At 46.5% G+C, this 20,622-nt stretch overlaps 1 protein-coding gene across 3 annotated transcripts; it reads left to right on the top strand.

Annotated features, from left to right (window-relative positions):
• Positions 1-223: 223 nt before the first annotated feature.
• LOC127305107 (uncharacterized) lies at positions 224-6,902 on the top strand. Of its 3 annotated transcripts, XM_051335485.2 has the most exons (8): positions 224-605; positions 698-789; positions 887-958; positions 2,393-2,423; positions 2,866-3,086; positions 4,150-4,288; positions 5,096-5,287; positions 6,606-6,902. In XM_051335485.2, the coding sequence occupies exons 1-5, from the start codon at positions 315-317 to the stop codon at positions 3,037-3,039; spliced, it is 660 nt and encodes a 219-aa protein (XP_051191445.1). In that variant the 5' UTR covers positions 224-314; the 3' UTR covers positions 3,040-3,086; positions 4,150-4,288; positions 5,096-5,287; positions 6,606-6,902. The 3 variants fall into 3 exon arrangements, with proteins under 3 accessions (XP_051191445.1, XP_051191446.1, XP_051191444.1); XM_051335486.2 differs by lacking the exons at positions 5,096-5,287; positions 6,606-6,902 and adding an exon at positions 4,369-4,666; XM_051335484.2 differs by lacking the exon at positions 4,150-4,288 and having other exon boundaries at positions 225-605.
• The last annotated feature ends 13,720 nt before the right edge of the window (positions 6,903-20,622 follow it).

Below are 20,622 nucleotides of genomic sequence, written 5' to 3' on the forward strand. Positions count from 1 at the left end.
TTCAGCTTGCTCCTAAATACGGTTCTAGTGTTACATTAGGTTTCTAGTTTCACGTTCTTAATTCCTTCACGATTAAAGTGTTCCAATGTTTGCCAAAGATATAACTCTGGTGCTAAGAAAAATAATAAAAGAAAACAAGAGAACTAGTTTATTGAATTGAAAATGGGATATTTTAATTGAATTAGATCTCCTAAATAATTTTGCATCTAGAAATGCCCTGATTTTACTTCGTGAAGCACCAAAGCATTATTCTCGATGTAGTTATTGGAATTCTCGATCCGGCGAATTGGGGCCGCATCCGCAACCGCCACCCAATGAGCAAGCCGCGCTGGGACGGAGCACGCCATGCCCACTTCCCCGACCACGGGCTCGCGATGGACGCCGCGGCGACCGCGCCCTCGTCGTCGAACCCTAGCTTCTCCGCGAGCGGGACAGCGGCGGCTCGGCGAGGGAGAAGGCGACCCTCCGCGCCGCCGCATCCTCACCTACTCGACCCTCCGCGCGCCGTGATCTCCAGCCCCGCGGTTCTCCCGGATGCGGCCTCGGCCGCCGCCGCCAATGGCTATGGGCCTCTGGGCGAGGTCCATGGCGACCTTCACCCGCACGTGAGTCCCTTTCCCAGCCAGCTGATTTTGTGCCAGTGTAGCGAATTATTGGGGTGATCTGAATGCAGTTTTGGTTTCGGCGGGTGCTACAGGTGCTGTCTGAGAAGGGGGGCGCCAAGTCCATCGCGTTCGAGGAGATCACCTGGTTCCGGAGGAGAAGTCCGGAGGAATCACCATCTCAACGGTCTGTTCCCAGCCATTTTCGGCCATATTGTTCTTTGTTCATCTCCATTTCCAAATAAATTGGTGATCTATTAATCCAGTGCAATTGTTTTGTGTAGGCGCATGTGGAGTACGAGACTGCTGAAAGACATTATGCTCACGTGGACTGCCCAGCCACTGATTATGTCAAGGTAACTGTTATGGGCTTAGTTCTTTAATCTAGCGAAACCATCTTATACAGAAATAAGGAAGGCCATGTATTTTCAATTCAGAAATTTTGGTGACTGTTTGACTGCATTTCCAAATTGATGAAATGAAATACCAAGCTTGCTTTGACTTGTAGTAGGTTTCATCTGCTTCCAGCTCAATCCATGATCTCAGAATGGATACTAGGGCATCTGAATTTTCCAATCTAGAGCTTATAGAATCCTTCATTGTCTACTACACACACTGCTCTGACGCTTGCATGCTTTTGATTTGCTGTGGATCATTTAGAACATGATCGCCGGAGCTACTCAAATGGGCGTTTGTATTCTCGTTGTGTCAGCTCCTAATGGCCCCATGCCCCAAACAACGGAGCATATTCTTCTAGCTAGACAGGTTTGAAATTTTGAGAGATCTTTCCCTGCAACGTTTTTTTAGCTGCTATTTTTGCACTTCTGAGACCGATGGATTTGTCATTCCTATTTTCTAGTTTGGTGTGCCATCACTTGTTTGTTTCCTGAAATTCCTGTAGTTTGCAGCTTATTTACACCCACTGTATAATGTTTGAACTGTTTGCTTGTTATAAACTTATTTTTTTTTCCATCTACAAATGTCACTGAACTGTATGGTAATTTAGGACAGTCATCTAGCAAACATGAAAATTCCGAACCAGTCGAACTTCACTACGTTCTAATTTATCTACATGTTTAACAGGCATTTAATCAGGGACCACCTAAAATGTTTGTTTTATTAACCTATATATATGTGTCGTACTACTTCTGTTAGAATAAAGAGATGGGCAACATGATACATAAGTTCTCTGCACTATATTTACGTTGGATCCTAGCTTGGAAAGTTCATTGTCTGGATCATCCATCCAATCATTGTAGGCACTCCGTTGGGTGTTTCTACAAAAGTTGTCGTCAGATCAGCGTAGTGGTTTAACTTCTTAGGCCGAAAGCCTGAGATCGATAGGAATTCAGCATATTTCCTCCACCACCGGCTTTGTCCGAAAAGTTGGCTTTGATATCAAGCAATGTTTTGTTGGATCTGTGATGGGCCATCGGTTAGCATGATTTAACGCTGCAATATACATATCTCTTCATAGGTGATATACGGGTAGAGCTAGCAGCATGCAGAGTGAATAGCTCCTTAATAATTTTTGCATCGATCTGTCGTTTTCAGTCTTCTACTTTCCCCTCTCATATCTGATGCGTCCTTGTTGTTCCTTAATCTGGGACTGACTCTCCAGAGGCACTAGCATGCAGGCACTCGTTTTCATGAGAATTCCATTTGCGTTCTTGCTCTGTTCAGTTAACACATGTTATTTGAGTTCGTTTTTCTCCCCTGCCAACACCACATGCTGTTTTTAGTACAATATTCGTCTCCGTTTGCTAAATTGAATTATGACTTCTCTCAAGGTACAATGCTGAAGACTGGGATCAACTGAAGGTGATGCTGAGATAAATTGTGATGGTTTCTGAATAGGAAACATAGCGATGATGTTCACAGAGTGTTCTTAGTGAGGCATAGTGAGATATGTGTTGAAAATGCACTAGATACTATGTTGCCACTATGTGCTTATTCTTGTATGACATTATATATGTTCATATTGTGTGCTTCTTGTATGCTGCCATTATTTTTATATGTTTATAGTTTGATTCCTTTTGGGACTGCTCAAAATACCAGTTCTCTAATAGGAGTAAACATGAGTCTGTTGTGGTGTTTTGATTGATCATCACTCGAAAGATTGTATGCATATTTTATCGAGATAGTAATATGTTGTGGCTAGATCTGTTGTCATGGATATATCTTTTGAATGTACATCTAAGATCTCTGGTTTAGTAATCCCAACAGTAATAGCTTATTGCTAATCCTTTAATCTTCGTTTCAGATTGCCTCTGAGGGTCTCAAGCACAGGGTTTTTAAAGTGTCCCTAGCTGATCTTAACAACGATGAGGACAAGGCTTACAGGAAGATCAGACTCCGTGCTGAGGATGTCCAGGGGATGAATGCCCTTACGAACTTCTGGGTATTGTTTGAAAGGGTTGATGATGCGTTCTGGTAGAAGCATTGTCTTGGTCTTTCAATAACTGGAAATGCATCGATAAGCATGTGAGTTATCCTACTCTATTTTTTTGTCTTGCTGATCAGATCGCTTCCTCTTAGATCCTGGAATAAATTAACTCTCTTATGTTCATTACTTCTACCATACATTTTGCTGAGAAACTTTTTGATAGCTTAAAAATGGCAAGAAAACTTGTTCTCTGTTCTACATTTTACTTAACAGTGATAAGAATCATGTTAATGCCTCGTGAACCATACATTGAATTCAGTTTCACCCTATCAAAATATGTAGCGCAATTGTTTTAGTTGCTACAAACTCTGAATCTAGAGGTGACATACTGACCATTGTGTTTTTATTCTCTTTTTTTCTTAAAGGGTGTCGGTAATGTGAGAATTTGTTGTTGAACTATAGATTGGAGTGCCTCCTTAATTCAGATCTTTTATGTAGTTGTAGAATCTCGTGTGAGTTATTGTCAGACAAGTTGACACCACTGAATCTTGCGAATCAGAGACATTGTCATACTCCTCACCTGAAATCAACTGTTTTGCTCATTTATGTTGGTCCTTAGACATGTATCAACTAGCTGATGCATGGTATGCGTAATGCGCTTGTTTGGATTTTTTCCCCTGTATATGCTGGTGCGGATATATTTTAAATCATAAACTACGATGCATGCTTTTCTGCTACATTACTGAGTTTTGTATAGAAAAGATGTCAAATGTGCTCTGCTCTGAGCTTTGCAAGTTAAGTGCTTTGTGGTCATACTAAGAATTAACTAGGCTGGAGTAGTTCATGCTTTATGCAATATCATCGTCTCTTAAATTGGTTACCTATAGCTATGGACCCTTGCAGCTCTTGTTCTTAAGACCTTTTATTAGTTAACAGTAAAACTGCTCCACCTAGGAGCCTCCACAGCGTTTAGGCATCCTAAACCATCCGATACGCTCACTAAACGGCCTTGATCATTCGGCATTGGAATTCTGGTGTCTACTTTTAGATCTGATCATCTTATTGTGTAATTTATTTTTGTTTTCACGATGTTACCTTCGATGGTTGGACTACATCTTAAAATCTACTCTGCTCTGTCTTGATTACATCTACATCACTCAGGCATAACAAAAAGATGGGTTCCGAGCCATGATCATCTAATTGTGCTTGAAATTTGGAGAAGTTACTATAAAAACAATTAATTAGATGTGCTTCCTACTGATTAAATTACAAGCTGCATTTTCCTGTTTCTTGGATGGAGGTAAATTTACTGTCCACATGAAATCATCTTAAAGTATTTGGCATGTATCTTCCTCACTGACAGCCACAGTCAAAACTCAGTTCATCTTCGAGATCATGCCCCGGCTCGCTGGAATCGTTTCTGGTGCCGCCGTCTCTGCAGTCTTCTCTTGGCCGGCGTTCCCACAGTGAATGTCTTACTACTAATTGGCACTAAATCTTGGTGTGGTTAAAATTTCATACAAATAATATCCAGTGTTTGTGCAGAATCAGATCACTTTGTCATTATAGGTTTGAGTTGGATTTCGAGTTATTATTCATATCGAACAATCAAAGCGGGAACTTTTATTAAACATAAATTACTATGTAGCATCATATCAAGTTATCAAGAATTAGCAGGTTCATTTTTGGAAACACCAGTAGCATCATTGTGCGTAGATATTATAGTAGATAATGGTTATTCCCATCCATATATTCTACTACTGATTTATGTAGCTTATAGATTGTGGTGGTTACCGAGTTTGCAATGTGGTTTTGTATTTTCATATTGCAGCAAAAAACGGTAGTGTTCATTCTGCAAATATTGGTAGAAGGTTGTCAGATATACCTCATGTTACATTTTATTTCTCTACCAAACAACATTTGCTCGCCCTTTTATTTATGATCAGAAAATCATTATGCACTTCAACCATCAATTGTCGAATGATGTAAAGAGTATAATATATTATTGATATGATCTTCTATTTATGGTTATCCTTTTTCCATAATGTGATTATGGATCTGGACTTTGGAATTAACCTTTGTTTCCTTGCGGTTCTTCTGTTTGTAGGTACCATATAATGTAGATTTTTGGGGAAAGAGTTTATCCTGATTTTATATGACAAATTTACACTATTGAGGCACAAGAACAGCAGGCGTGTCATTGGAGTAATTAGCTGCAGTCATGTTGCCTGATATATATATGGGCAGAGGGTGGGTGTTGCCTACCTCTCGATTTTGATGTAAAAGTCGTATGATGAAGGTATGCACGCCTCTGCCATTTTGCTTTGCCAACGTCCAAATCTTGCATGACTTCCATATTACGAGTTGTTGCCTGCTGCAAGATGGTACTGCCAATGCTTCATTAACACTAAGCGCTCTAGCATATTAGTTGAGGCCCGTAAGTACAGATACACATGTAAATAGAGGCCAAGGAGTCAATGTCTCTTATGTCTTCAGTAGTTCAATCCAATTAGGGGTAATGATTTGTGCAAAATACTTTAGATTTTAAGTACATGATATCCATCGAGCAACATCTGCTGGTGATCTCATGTGCAAGACACATTCACTGTATCTCCTTTCGCCTGGTTTCGTAAATGGTGAGACAACTGGACCAAAAAAAAATGCCCACAGATTTTGGCTTCAAGGATGCCCTTTACTTCTCTATGGCAACTTCATCTAGGAAAAGAACTTTTGTTTAAATTTAGTTTTTTTCGTTGGCCCGGTGTACTTAAGTGTTATCTAGGATATATATAGACCATCTGGTCAGTAATCATATTTGCAAGAATTTCTGTTATTAAATTGTTGCGTATATTAGAAAAACCATTAAAGTTACATATTGTTTCTTTGAACTATCAAACATACTTGGTATCAACACAAAGCGGATATGATCGCTACTAAATGGTTTGAAAGTTTCCACTTAGTGTTGATTTTGTGTCAGATTTTTGATAAATTTATCCACACGTTTAGAACAAGACGGTCCTCAACATATGTGGTCCTCGGAGATGGTCATTGTTGCATCTAACAAATAGTGTTGTATCTACCCAGCTATATGCGCTATAAGTTTATCTTGGTTAAATAAAACAATTGTTTCTCACTTCTGTTATACTTACTAATGTATGTACAAGCTTATGCACATTTTATTTTCATGATTTCAAACATGATAAGAAAACAACTATCGTAAAATAGACGGGCGGAACAACGTGTGCAATCATGATCTAGTATGTTCATGTAGCCGCTGCTGTCAAAGTTAAAAGTAGCAGCTGAGCCACTGGCTCGAAAGATCCATCTTAATGAATGTCACATTCATTTTCGTAGTGCAAGATATCACTCTACATAAACCTCAAATGTTAAATAATCTGAATAATTGTTTGTGCACACATTAGACCAATAACAGCTTGTGTCAGATGATTATCTATATATTATTGGAATCATCCTTCAGTACTTGAAATCTGTTTTGACCAGTCACAAGTTTTTTTTTGTAAAATATGTTCTTATAATATGCAAGTTATGTATTTGCCAATAAAAATTTGGATTTACTGTATTTTGAGTAAACTACTGATTTGTTGTTTCTTTTCTAGTTCAAATGTTCATCCTGTTGTGGTCGTGGCACATATTCCGGAAGCAATTCAGTTCGCTATAGGCCTTACCGATGGCATTGTTTATGTCATGATTGGAAGGTTGCAGTTTTTACTTCAAGTTTTAGTTGAAACCTGATATTTGGAATGCTGTGAAGTTACATGTAGTAGGATTTGTTATGATGTGATATATAGAATTCTGGATTATGTATATGTATTACAGGGTTGAATACTTTTCTGGTACATTTGTACATTTGGATTATGTGCATACATTGTTGTTTATATTTGCCTTTATTGTTATATTGAAGAATTTTCCTATATTTGCCTCTAATTGTATTTTGGGGCAATTCTTAAAGTTGTCTCTGATTGTGTTTTGGGGCATATCTCAAAGTGCCCCTAAAAGCTTTTTTGGGCAGTTCTGAAACTGGCCCTAAAGACCTTTTGAGGCAAATCTCAAACTGCCCCTATAAACCTTTAGAGGCAAATCTCAAACTGCCCCTAAAAACCTTTAGAGGCAAATCTCAAACTGCCCCTAAAATTCTTTAGAGGCAAAATTCAAACTGCCCCTAAAAACCTTTAGAGGCATTTTTTAAATTGCTCCAAAAACCTTTAGAGGCACTTTTTAAACTGCCCCTAAAAATCTTTAGAGGCAAAATTCAAACTGCCCCTAAAAACATTTAGAGGCACTTTTCAAACTGCCCCTAAAAACCTTTAGAGGCACTTTTCAAACTGCCCCTAAAAACCTTTAGAGGCACTTTTCAAACTGCCCCTAAATGTATTTGGGGCATTTCATTCAAAGTGCCCCAAATACATTTAGGAACACAAGCAACCGGGGCACTTTTCATAGTGCCCCTAAAAGTAATTAGGGGCACTTTGGCTACCTATTGGGGCACTTCAAAGTGCCCCTAAATATAGACCGTACAGTAGTGCGGTCGACGAGGTCCTTGAAATTATAAACAGAAGCGCTCATGCTTGTTGCTGACCCAGGCGATGGGTTGCATCCGCCCGTGCTTCTCCTATGCGCCCAGCTTCTACACGTCCCCTCCTTGAGCTTGCTCTCCGGCATGGCCAGCAGCGTCGTACGTCCTAGTCCGATTGTACATGAACAGTTCCTCCTCGATGCTGGCCCTTGAACAGGCGGGGGTTTTGGTGGGCCGCTGTGGGAGAAGAAGTTCGGCCGGAGGCGGAACGCTGCCGCAGTGCATCAAACCCTGGTCGGCTCGCTCGAGTCCGCGGCTCGATCCAGGCCGACGAGATGGGGTGGCCGCAGCCTAATCTTCCGCCATGGAATGGAAATAGGCAGCGCGGGGAAGGACTTGGTGGCGGCGGGACAGGCGAGAAGGTGGTGGCGCCGGAGACCTCGCCGGAGATCGCTTAACAAAATCAAATAAAAAGGCTGAGCTCGCCGGAGACCTCGCCGGGGATCGCTTAGCAAAAAAAAAATGCTATGTAGCAAAAACGGATATCTTTGGAGACATCGCCGGAGAACTCGCCGGAGACCTCGCCGGAGACCTCGCCGGAGACGCCGTAGCAAATATATTGTGCAATTGTAGCAAAACGGCTAAAAGGTTATATCAGAAAAAATATACTAATTTAGCAAAAACGTCCGCCCAAGACAGCAACACCCTACACCTAATGTATCAAAGACGGCCTCTCCCGGTAGCAACACTGGATGGCTAAGGTAGCAAATCCACCCTCCACCGGTAGCAACGCTAGCTGTCTAAGGTAGCAAATCCACTCGTCCGCCCGGTAGCAACGCCGAACACCTAAGGTAGCAACGTCGACCTCCGCCGGTAGCAAAACCTGGGGCCCAAAAGTAGCAAGTCGCGCCCTTCACGGTGGCGAGCATCCTCGGGCGGCGTCGGTGCAGGTGGAGCCCATGGTAGCACCCTCGACTGCAGTTGGTAGCATCGCCTGATGCCGCCGGTAGCATCGCCTGATGCCGCCGGTAGCATCACCATCATCCCCTTACAGCAAAAATCCAGCCATGGTTTCTTAGCACCATGGACCACAACCTGCAGCATCATTTGCCAGCTGCAGCTTTCTCCCCGAGCCCTGCCTTGGTGCCCCTGCGCTCCTCAACGGCCAGCGCCGCTCCCGCCCGTGACCTCCGCTGAATGGGAGAGGTGAGAGGGGAGGAGATGTGAAAAGGGGAAAGTAGAAGGTAGAAGACGATGCGGTTAGGTGGGGCCCAGCGACACGCGTCGCACACACAAGCAGGAGGCTGCGAGACGTGCGTCCCCGGGGGAATCTAATCATTTTCCATATATATATCTGTCCCCGGAGAGTAGGATGCTTTGAAGTTTCCACACCTGCACGGTTGATCAGATCCGATCCGATTCCCATGGCGTCGTCGATTGATCCACCAGAGTGCACCCAATGGTCCAACATGCTGCCGGATCTCCTCGGCCAGGTGATCGCCCGCCTCCCGCACATCGCTGACTGCGCCCGCTTCCGCGCCGTTTGCCGCTCATGGCACTCGGCGGCGCGCGTCCACATCTCCACTCGGCGGCGGCTGCCATGGATCGCCCTTCTGGACGGCACCTTAGTGGCGCCCTCGGACGGCGCCATTCACCGCGTCCCCTCTCCATCGAACACAATATGTTGTTGGCTCCACCGGTGACTGGATGGCCCTCGACCGTACGGAGGAGGTTACGCAGACACACTCGTACACAATACACAACAACTTCTCCGGCGCCACCGTGCCGCTCGTGGAGCTGGACTCCATCATCGGCAAGGTTCCTGAGGGGTTCCAGATCCGCAAGGTGCTCATGCGGTCTCGGCCCGGCCCCGGCCTTGGCCTTGGCCCCGGCTTCGGCCCCGGCCCGGCCCCGGCCTCGGCCACGGCGGCGGTGGCGGCGCCCCTTCCGTCGAACGACGAGGGGGAGGAGAGGGTTTCCACGGTGGCGTTCCATGGGAGGTGATGAAGCGCCGGTGGAGGAAGCCGGGCGGCACGGCTACTTGGCCGGGGCCTGATGCTCTCCGTCGGTAGCCATGAAGAATTCGATGGAGCGGTGGCGGCCTCCGCCCCGGTGATGGTTCAGCGGTGGTACGCATGATCCGCGCCGCCGTCTTCTTCCCTGGTGATCCGGCAGGAGGGACTGGCGGCGTGGGGGCTGCTGGTCTTGCTTTGTTTTTGGTGGCGGTCCTCGGGTTTCTCGCAAGCGAAGATGAAGATCTATCGGGGGTCAGTTTGCTTTGATCTGGCTGGAGAGATGAGTTCCGGAAAGCTCACGGCGAATGGAACGATGCATATTTTGCCTGCAGCTTTGGATCGGGTGGTATTCGGTCGCGCGCACCCATGTTTTTATTCCGACCGTTTGGTTCCGGAGGGAGCGCCGCGAAGCTATATTCTGTGTTGACATCTGGTGACTTTTTGGTCCATGGTGAAGTCAGAAGAAGGAATATCATGAAGGTCGGATTGGTGGACTGACTAAAGGAGGTTCGAGTCAACGTGATGTTGAGGGATCTGCTTGGCGTTCCGGGCTTGCAGCAGTGGTATGCATGTGGGGGCGGCAGCACAGGGAAAGTTCGGAGTCTTACCTCTCAGGGTGAAAACCCAAGGTCTGGTCTTAACTGGTTGTGCCTGGCAATGTTCTTGTTGGAGGCATTGTTTTGAGAGTTGGGACTATCTTCAGGGAGAAATCCTAAGACCTTTGGTCGGGCGACGACGGTGCTGGTGCACTGTTTCCTTCTTGGAGGCGTCGCTTTTGGAGAGTCTCAGATTTCAAAAAGTGTTGTCACGGTGGTGGTTGTATTGCTGTTGCTATGTCTAGAAGGCTATAGCGGGACTTTTATTTCTTAGTTTTCTTTTCTCTTTTTTGGCTGTGTGCATCCGTACTGCCATTAGGGTGGGGCGTTGTTGTAGAGGCTGGGTGTAATTGGTATCTTTTGATATTAATATATTCCCTTTATCGAAAAAAGGTGCTCATGTGGTCGACCCCTGACGACCTTATTGCCATCACGGGCAATGTTTGGAAGTACCCTCTGATCATGTGCCGACCTGGTAAGGGAGCGTGGGCCGCAAGGGCATTCGCTACGCCCTACTTCCTTATCATCGACGTCGTGTTTCTTGGAGGCATGCTCTACGCGATCACCATGGCCGAGGACCTATTTGCTATCCATCTTGCTGAGGACGACGACGGCAAGCCCATTGTGACAAATGTCAAACATATCATCAGGCATTGCCCCAGGCCACGCTGACGATGTATTCAACGTTGATGTCTGGGGGGTCACCGACATAGACCAGCCAAGATTGGAAGATGACAACTATGATGGGGTCGACCATGATGGCGCTGATGATGAATTGGTTGGTGACGATATTGGTGCTGAAGAGTTAGATTTAAATGGCGAGCTTCCGCTTTCTGAATGTGTGGAGGGAGTGAGAGAAGGGTATGATTCCGTCTTCACTAGCAGACACCTTGTCGAGTCACAAGGTAAAATATTCATGGTTAAGCGAAAGCGGCTAGTTGCAGCCTTCACTCCGACCCACCACACTCGCCAGGTCGAGGTGTTTGAGGCGGACACCGAAGCAGGGGCATGGGTACCATTGGACGGTGGCCTAGGCAGCGGCCAGGCAATTTTTGTCAGCAATCGCTCCAGCAGCGTAGTTTCTGCTAGCGGAGAAGTGGAAGAGGGTGTCATGTATTTTTCCGACTTTGATGACGTGTTTGACATGAAATCCAGGACAATTAGACCGGCAACGCCTATGAACCCGGCATATGAACGGTGGATGGCGATGTGGGTTTTTCCACCGGACCTAGTAGTTTAAGTGACAAGTAGAGCATTTTCATGTTTTGTTTTTCTTCTCATATGTGTGCATTCCTGTAAAAGTTAACTGACATGGGTTCAAGCGGGAGGCTGACCTCCTGGATGGTCAAGGGACCTGGAAAGTTGATACTTCTCGAAGAAACTTTGCTTTGATAGATGCCGATGCTATTCTGTGGATCAAACCCTCTTGCCGTGGCGATAACAATGTCCTGGCCTAGCAACCGGAGTCATCAGTCTTCACAGTGCATAGTGCATATAAATTGGCCATGTCGGAACACCCACCTCAATGGGACTTGTCCACCCCTAGTGCACTTCCTGACATGCATAATGACTGCCGGAGGAAGATTTAGCCCTCAGTTCCCCCAAAGGTTCAGATTTTTTCATGTAAAGCTGCTCCTAACAGTTTGGCCATGAAGGAAAACGAACTTTGCTATAATATGAGAGTTGGCAGGAAGTATAACATTTGCTGCATTGATGTGGAGGATGTTGAACATGTAGTGTATCGCTGGCCACATGCACACCATCTCTAGATGGCCATGAGGAAGATTTGGAGCCTGTTGTCTGATACTGAAATGTTCATGCACCCATCCCATTGGTTCAGACATCAGATCGGTTATTCTCCAAGCACCTGATCATATGATGGAAAGGATGATGCTGATTGCTTGGCGATTTTGATTTGCATGGAAGGAAGCAATCCATGATAAACCCCTCCCTTCGATTGAGAATTTGAAACGCTTTTTATGCAGTTATCTATGGATGACCCGAGATGTCAAAACATCTACTACCGATAATCTGGCAAAAGGCAAACATCCTTTTGCGGTCACGGGGAATCTGCCCGCTCCCCGTCACAAGGAAAAAGAAACCTGATATACCTTGGTCAAGACCTCCTCTTGGTCGGATTGAACTTTCTGTCGATGGATCTCTCCGCATCGAAGATCACTCTGTTGGTACTGGTATGGTCCTTTGTGATAATGAGGGCCGTTTCTTGGAGGACCGTGAGTCCCCTTTCGAAGCTAAACTCTGGGCGTGCTTGGAATGTTTGGGTCTAAGTCTTCAGCAACCTACCAGTTATCGTTGAATCTGAATGCATGCAACTCGTTGAAGAAACAAACTCCTCACCACAAAAAAAGAGCTCCTTGTTGGGGGGATGACCCCCGGTATGCCAAAGGCATGCCAAACCGGATGGTTTAAGCCATCAAAATACCGGTTTAATGTTTGTACCGGAACACAAAGATAAGTGTTTGGCTAAGTAAAGCCAGGCCGGTATCCCCAAGAGGGGTATACCGGAACCGGATGAAGAAGACACCGGGCTACCGGTAAGAAGAGCATGTCGGCAAGACTGATCAAAGATTCTCTTCAGAGCTAGAGGACAAGGATGAGCTAAGTAAAGTAGCTTTAAACGAAGCCCTGACGCCAAAGAGGAAGATGACGCTGAAAGAAGCTGGAAGACGTCAGCCTCCCTGATTAAAGAAGAACCCGGCGTCATCTATGATTAAAGTTACTTTGTAAAGTAGTTTGTCCAGTCAAAGATGCTATTAGGGTTTCTTGCTCTGTAAGCCACCCTCTCCCCTATATAAGGAGAGGGAGCACACCCGTATCCGGGATGGTCGATGAGTAGATGAACCTGGTACCCAAAAACCTGTATCCTGTTGAGATCAATGAAGATAGTGATCTAGAGCAGAGTTCTTCCTTGTGTGTTTCTTCTTGTATCACTGCCTTTGGCTGAGTTCTTGAGGAAAGCATCCGGAAGTTCATCCCATCTAATCACAAACCCTCCCCCGAATCCTCTTGCGCCCATTCGGCCCCAACTTAAGCCATCACATGGCATCTGCTCGTTCACCACGACGATAGTTGGCGCCCACCGTGGGGCATGAAGTGGCGCTTGCTGGAGTTCACATTCGGGCGGGCATCCTCGACGTCGCCGGCCAGCGTACGGTGTCCGCGCTGGTGCAGCGCATCTACGCCATGGACTTCATCAACGACAACGCGGGCTGCTTCGCCAACGGCGGCGTTTTCCCCAAGAACGGATGCATCATCGAGTTCGGCAGCCACCACATCTACTTCGGCACTGTCCCAGTGCGCCAGCGCCCCTCACCGGTGCTGGTGGCGCCGGATCCGCCAAGATGGCTACATGCTGGCCGCGCCCCCGGCAGCGTGGAGGTGATGATGGCTGGCGTGGTCGGCACCGGCAAGGAAGCTGTCGAAGAAGGTGCTGGGCGTGCGGCATCAACCCGTGCGGCCAAGCCACCGCTGGAGCGCGACGCAGGCGCTGCGGGAGCATCGTCCGCGCTACCGGAGACACCGCTCCAAGCGGCGATGAGCGTCCTCGCCACGCCCATCGCGCAGAACATCGACCCGGCAGCGGCTCAGGCGGAGCTGGAGGCGCAGCGCCAGAAGCTGCTCGAGAACGGCAAGGACGTCGTCAGGGCGCAGCGCGAGCTGAACCTAACCATACGTGAGTATAACGCTGCCCATGGCTTTGCTTCTGTTAGCGCTCATGCTGCTAGGATACTGGAGAACCGGCTTAAGGCTCGCAATCTAGATCAGGATCTGCGTAAGGAAATTCTTGCCGGCAAAAGTACCTCTGCATCTGTGAGCATCGTAGAGAAACCTAAGTACAGTAGCCCGGATAAAACCATAAAAGCTGCTAAGGCTGCAGTAGAGCTATGTGAATCGCTTTCCAGGGACGCTCTAGCAAAACAACAAGAGCGTGTCCGGGAGCTGCTTGAGACTATCGAGCAGCAAAACGCTGAGCAGCTTGCTAAGCTGAACAAGGCTGTGGCTTCAAAATCCGCGCGTTCAACAAAGAATGCCGGTAGAAAGTCCCATGGGCAGGCCTCGTCCCCCCATCCGGACAGAAGAAGAGAAAAAGAGATGAATGCGCAGCAGATGACTGTGTATGATCCGGTTCTTGCCGGAAAACAACAAGCCGGGCAACACGATGCCGGTAGAAAAAGCCAAGGGGCAGACAGAGGCTACGCCAAAGGAGGCTATGTCGGAAACAATCATGCCGGTAGACACGAAACCGGGCAAAATTATCGAGCTGCAAGGGCAGCATATGATGAGGAGGAGATGGATCCCCCAAGGTACCGGCATGCAAGGGCCGCGGTACCGGAGCATGATGACGAAGTTGATTCAACAAGACCGGCAGCATACCGAAACCCATTTGGAGAACGCCTGGGAGAAAGATACCTGCCAGAACGGGATGCGAGGCACCGTCTGGATAGAGTATATTTGTCAGAAATGATCGAGGCAAAAGGTCCTCCGGGCCCAAAGTGTTTTGGTCCAAGGATCATGAAAGAAGGACCACCAGTTCGCAACTTCCAGTTGCCCCGTGACACAAAAACATATGATGGCACCACAAAGTCGGAAGACTGACTCGCGGATTACGTGACCGCGGTATACGTCGCTGGTGGCGGAGGAACCGTAGCTGGAGGAGGAAACCGGCGTTGGGCCGTGAGAATCATACCATCATTCTTGGTGGGACCGGATCGAATCTGGCTAAACAACATGCCGGTAGGAAGCATAAACGGCTGGTTGGACTTTGAGGAAGCTTTTGTGAGTAACTTCAGCAGCACATACCGGAGGCCAAACAGGCCGCAACAGCTCGCCCTGTGCGTACAGCGCCCAAATGAAACAGACCGGGATTATCTGGCCCGGTGGAACACCACAAGGAACTCCTGTGAAGGGGTGATAGAGGCACAAGCTATTGCTTGGTTTAGCAGTGGGTGCAGAACATGTTCACCGTTGTGGCAAAAGCTGCAACAGAACATGCCGACAACGCTGGCGGAAATGATACGTGTGGCGGATAACTATGCGTTGGGAGACCCAATGCAGCCGGCAGTACAACCTGAGCCGGAGCAATCAAACCCGCCTCAGCAGCGCCAAGAGCAACACCGGGATAACCGAAACAACAAAAGAAGGGAAGATTTCCCGGATCGAAGGTACGGTCCGCAGCAAGTTGCTGCTGTACAAGAGAACTCTGAGGCCAGCGGCAGTCAGAGGCAAAGAACCGGATCGCAGCCATGGGCGGGTCCTAAGAAACAGTGGGTCGAAAAGAAACCCTGGGGCCAGAAAAAGAACTGGCAAGAACCTGTGAAGTACACCATGGAAGCTGCCATGGATCAACCTTGCTGGTGGCACACACCGAATCCGGCTCACCCGTCAAATCATCTGACGAAGGATTGCTCTTGGACCAAGTACTTGATGCTCAAGGGAGCAGTAAAAGATGCGCAAGCACAAGGGTGCTCCACCATGCAACCACCACCACAAGATATGCTATGACAGCATCAGCTACCACCACCACCACCGCTTACCGGGCAAATGCTTTACCGGTGCAGCCTCAGCCAAACCGGCAACAACAGTTCCAGCAAGTTAACCAGGTGGGAGAAGGCAATGGCCAACCGCCTCCACCGGCACCTTTGGGCCGGAATGTTTACCATGATCCAGATATGTGCTGCGTTGTGTTCGTCACTGAGCCAACCGACAGACAAAGTCTGCATCGCCGTTCTATGGAGGTGAACGCGGTGATGCCGGCAGTGCCAAAATACATGCTGTGGTCTGATCAAGAGATCTCTTGGTCGTTCAAGGATCACCCCAAGATAATGCCTAACCCGGGTGGCTATGCTCTTGTCTTGGACCCAATCATGCAGGGGCCAAACGCTCGAGTCAAATTCAGCAAGGTGCTGATAGACAATGGGAGCAGCATAAACATCATGTACCGGCACACCATGAATATGCTGGGCATAACATAAAACATGCTTCAGCCAACTCGTACAACTTTCCACGGAATCGTTTCGGGCTTGTCCTGTGCACCGGTTGGAAAAGTCCGGGTGGATGTGTCGTTCGGAGGACGTGACAATTGCCGGGTTGAAAACCTTGAGTTCGAGGTGGTGGACTTAGATAGTCCTTACCATGCGTTGCTGGGGAGACCGTGTAATGTCCCAGGTTTAGAGACGATCGAGGGGTAGATTTTAGAAAGGGATGTGCATTGCATTGCAAATTCTGGGGAAATTTCGCCCTTTTAAACAAAAACTGCATCGAAGGGGGATAAGTTTCTCTCTCGACACCTTACAGGGTTAGGGTTTCGAGAGTGCGACAAACCTGTTCCTTATTCAACTAAACTAGGGTTTTGAGAAGAGAGTGGAGAGTTTGCATCACAAACTTAAGTTGCATGATTGAATTCTAAACTAAGTTGTATGATTGAATTCAATCCAAATTTGAATTTGAATTTCAAATTCAAACATCAAATGAATACCACATTATCCAAACTTGATATAATAAACAATTAGCTTAATCAAGATTATAAATAACACAACAATTAAGTAAAGCTCATTAAGGAAAACTTGAGCTTTATTAATAATCACATAAGATACATTCTCACTTACAATATTCAAAATTGGAACAAATGAATATTACAACATATTACAAGAATTGGACAAAATGGAAAAAAATGAAAAAGAAAAGAAAAGTACAATTTAATGTTCTATCCTAACACTACAATCTAGTCTTCATTTAGCCTTGTACTTGATGATCTCCATGATCCTTGGAGCATCAGGTGGATCCCTGCAAATAACACAACATAAAGCATATTATGCCAAGTGGCATTGCCACTTGGCAGGTTAGCAAAGAAATAATGAACTAGAGAGGATATTATCAAGATCAGCCGAGCTGATCCACCAAATGGACCAAGTCCCAACAGGGAACCACACAGGCAGCTCACCAGGCTATGTGCATGCACAACAGCACACACAAGCCAGGGGAGTCACCAAAATGGTGCCAGGCTCAGCTGTCGACCAGGAGAGCAAAGAGAGGATGATATAAAACCTTTTTCCATCCAAACCCTAACCATTCCATCGACACAAGCTCCTGGGTAAGTTCACCAAGAACAGCAAGAACACTTAGAGCAGGAAGCACAACAAGTCACCAGAAACCATCCAGGGACAGCTTCACCAAGAGCTGTCAACTGTAAGCAAGCACCAGATGGGGTAAAGCACCACAAGCTTGCAAGGGGAGCAGGGCAAGCAAACCAAGCATCACAGAAGCAATCCTCTACACCAACACCCATATCTAGGAGCTGGAGTGAGGTATACCCAGATAAACATGAGCAAGCCATGGTTTTGCTCATAAATAAGCATGTGCATATGTCACAGAAGCAAAGAGGGTAGAATACCCTATTTGTATCATCATTTGGCTATCAGCCATATGATGCAAGCAAAATAAGGGTAAAACCATTAGGAATGGATCCAAGGGAACACTGATCAAGCCAATAGAATTAAAAGGGACTTAACCAGGGGAATCCAGCAAGGAACTAATTCCTATTTAGCTACCCAGATTCACCTAGCAACACACAGCTAGCAAAGCCATCAGAATAATGGACAGATATCTGTTCAGTATGATTTCAACATCAAATAACCTGGCAGCCTATGAATGACTACCAGGATTAGTGCACAGAAGAATCCAAAAGGGGTAGGAGCAACCATTTCTAGCAGACAGAGCCTGCTAGGGTCACAACAGCTACCTATCCACACAGGAAATTCACCAAAGCATCACATCATTATCCAGTAGGATTCAGTATGAGCTAGGGTACCCAACCAGTGGTTGGCATCCCTCTAGCTACATCAAATTCATCCATATGATCATTACTGATAAATAGTTCACATCATTTATCCATCTAGTAAAGCAAGGAATAATAGATAAATGAAACAGTTAAGTAACCAAAGCACCAACATCTTGCCAGTGACCCAATGGCTCACTGCAAGCATCAGATGATGCTTGAGTAAGCATTAACACAACAGCACAAGTATAAGTGTCACACAGACACCAGGTGAAGCACCAGTAAGGCACAGGCAACAAGCAAGTGATGATCATTTGATCATCGTAGCACGCTAAAGCATGCCAAGGCAGGCTAGAATCAATCACCTGTATCCCACATGAATTCTATGAATTAAACAAGCAGATAAGCAACACTTGTATTACAGACTAGCACATAACCATTTTATTGGTTATAACCAGAAGCATATCATCAAGGAATTGATGTATATGAACAACAATTAAGCAAGGCCAAACCTACTATAAGCCAGGACTCAATAATCATCACATAAATAACACTGTCTCTTGCTAAACAGCAAGAACCACTCACAGTAATGAACCAGGGGAGCTAGAGCTTATTACAGTATAAGCATGCAAGCAACAGCAATGGCTAGTGATGCTCAGATGAGCATCTAGCCAGATAATAACATGTATAACCCAAGGGTGAGCAGAGACAAGAATCAAAGGAAGCACACGCCACAGCAAGATTTGCACAAGCACATAGACTAGAGCAGGCATGGTAGTAGCAGCACGGACAAAGAAAAGATACGCAGCAGCAGAAGCACAAGCAGTAGCACAGCAGCATGTCTAGCTCGATTGGCGCAGCAGAGCACCAGCATGGCAACCACCTCTATGAGGTGGAGCAGCCACGGCCAAAGCTCGAGGATGAAGATGAGGAGCAAGCAAGACAGAGAGAAAGGAGGAGAGCAAGATGGGACGTGTACTGGAGCAAGCGCGCGGCGTGCCATGGCGGCACGGCGGCACAGGCCATCAGGGCAGCGCCAAGCCGCGCCTGGCCTGGCGTCGCCGAGCAGGGGGGCGCTCCAGCATCGCCACGACGCCTGGATCGACGGCGGCCGACGAAGCGCCAGGAATCGCCTCGGTCAGGATCACAGGCGAGGTGCGGATGCACGATGACGAGGGCAAAGAACGAATCGGCGCGGACCACCGTGTTCACCGTCGAGCGGCGGATCAGATCCACCTGATCTCGCCGGCGGCGACGGCCGGAGCTGGTCGGAACAAATCGGAGAAGACGGCGGCGACAAAATCGCCAGAGCTCGTTAGGGTTAGGGTTAGGTCGAGCGGCGCGAGAGAGAGAGAGAGTGAGCGGGTTGGGCTGGACCAGGTGGGTCGGCCAAACCTAACCCGTTGGGCCACCTGACAGGTGGGGCCTAAGGGTATTTCAGTCATTTCATAATTCATATAAATGCAGAATCTTTGAAATTAAATAAGAAATGCTTAGAAGCTTAAAAAAATAAATTAAAAATATGAAAAAGGATCAGCATAAAATTCTCTATTTAAATAAAATATCAAAGAGAATTTTTGAAGACAATTAAGAATAAGTCCTATTTTGAGGATTTAAATAATGATTTAAATCACACATATTATTTTCACTAATGAAAATTAGTCCATTAATGCAATTGGACTTTAAAAACACCTTGACGATATTTCAAGGTTGTATTTACCCTAAATCAAGTATCTCCAAGATGTTCTTAGTATTTAAACCTCTTACATGAAATTACAATAACATCGGAAGGGGGGAACAAACCCTAAAACTGGAATCATGCATAATTGCTTCTTTAACCATTGCCCTTATCGGACAATGATGCTATTTTTCAGAGACAGAGGACAAGGGTCAGTCCACACCTTCCAATTGCAAAACTTTGCAGTGTTCAGGAAAGTTCATCACTTGCTCATGTCATTTGAGTATTTCTATCAAATTACTTGCAAAGTATTATGGTTATCACTATTGCATAAAAAACCAAAACCACTATTTTCATAACTATGAATATGACTATGTGGTGGGCAATGGAACCATGGATTGTGTTGATTTGGTGGAGGTTCCATTGCAAGGGTTTATATCCATCTAGGATTAAACAACAAATGTCGCCAGTGATTCTTGTGCCGTGATACCCGTGTTAACCATAAGATCCGGAGTGGGACGGAGTAGTCAAAAGTGTTTCCACCTCTCGTTCATCAACGGATGCTCATTACCGGGTGCTCATGATCTTGCGAGACTTGATGCAGGGGTGGGAACCCGTAGAAGTCCCAACGGTAATGAGGTCTATGATGGGTTGCATCTGCCGGCGTAGGAATGTATGGTAGAGCCCTGCATTGACGTCGTGGTCGGAGTCCACCCTGAAATCTATGGGAATAATGGGGCCGGCGTGGACCCAGGGTCGGAGTATGCAACAAAGGGTGGGTGTTCGAGGTAGCGGAGGAACATGATTGGCTAGACCTTATACCGGGCCTCACACCGAAGGAAGTGTGGACGGGAAAGCTGCCCGGTTGGCACCAAGGTTAAGATCTCTTATGGGTAAAGCAACACACCTCTGCAGAGTGTAAAGAACTGTGACCTGTCACTCCCTGTTCCGGGATAAGGAACTGCGAACGCGGCCGGAAAGGAGCTCCATGAAGTTCTAGTAAACCGGTGAAGGCT

This window comes from Lolium perenne, chromosome 6, assembly GCF_019359855.2.
Source record: "Lolium perenne isolate Kyuss_39 chromosome 6, Kyuss_2.0, whole genome shotgun sequence".
Lineage (NCBI taxonomy): Eukaryota > Viridiplantae > Streptophyta > Magnoliopsida > Poales > Poaceae > Lolium > Lolium perenne.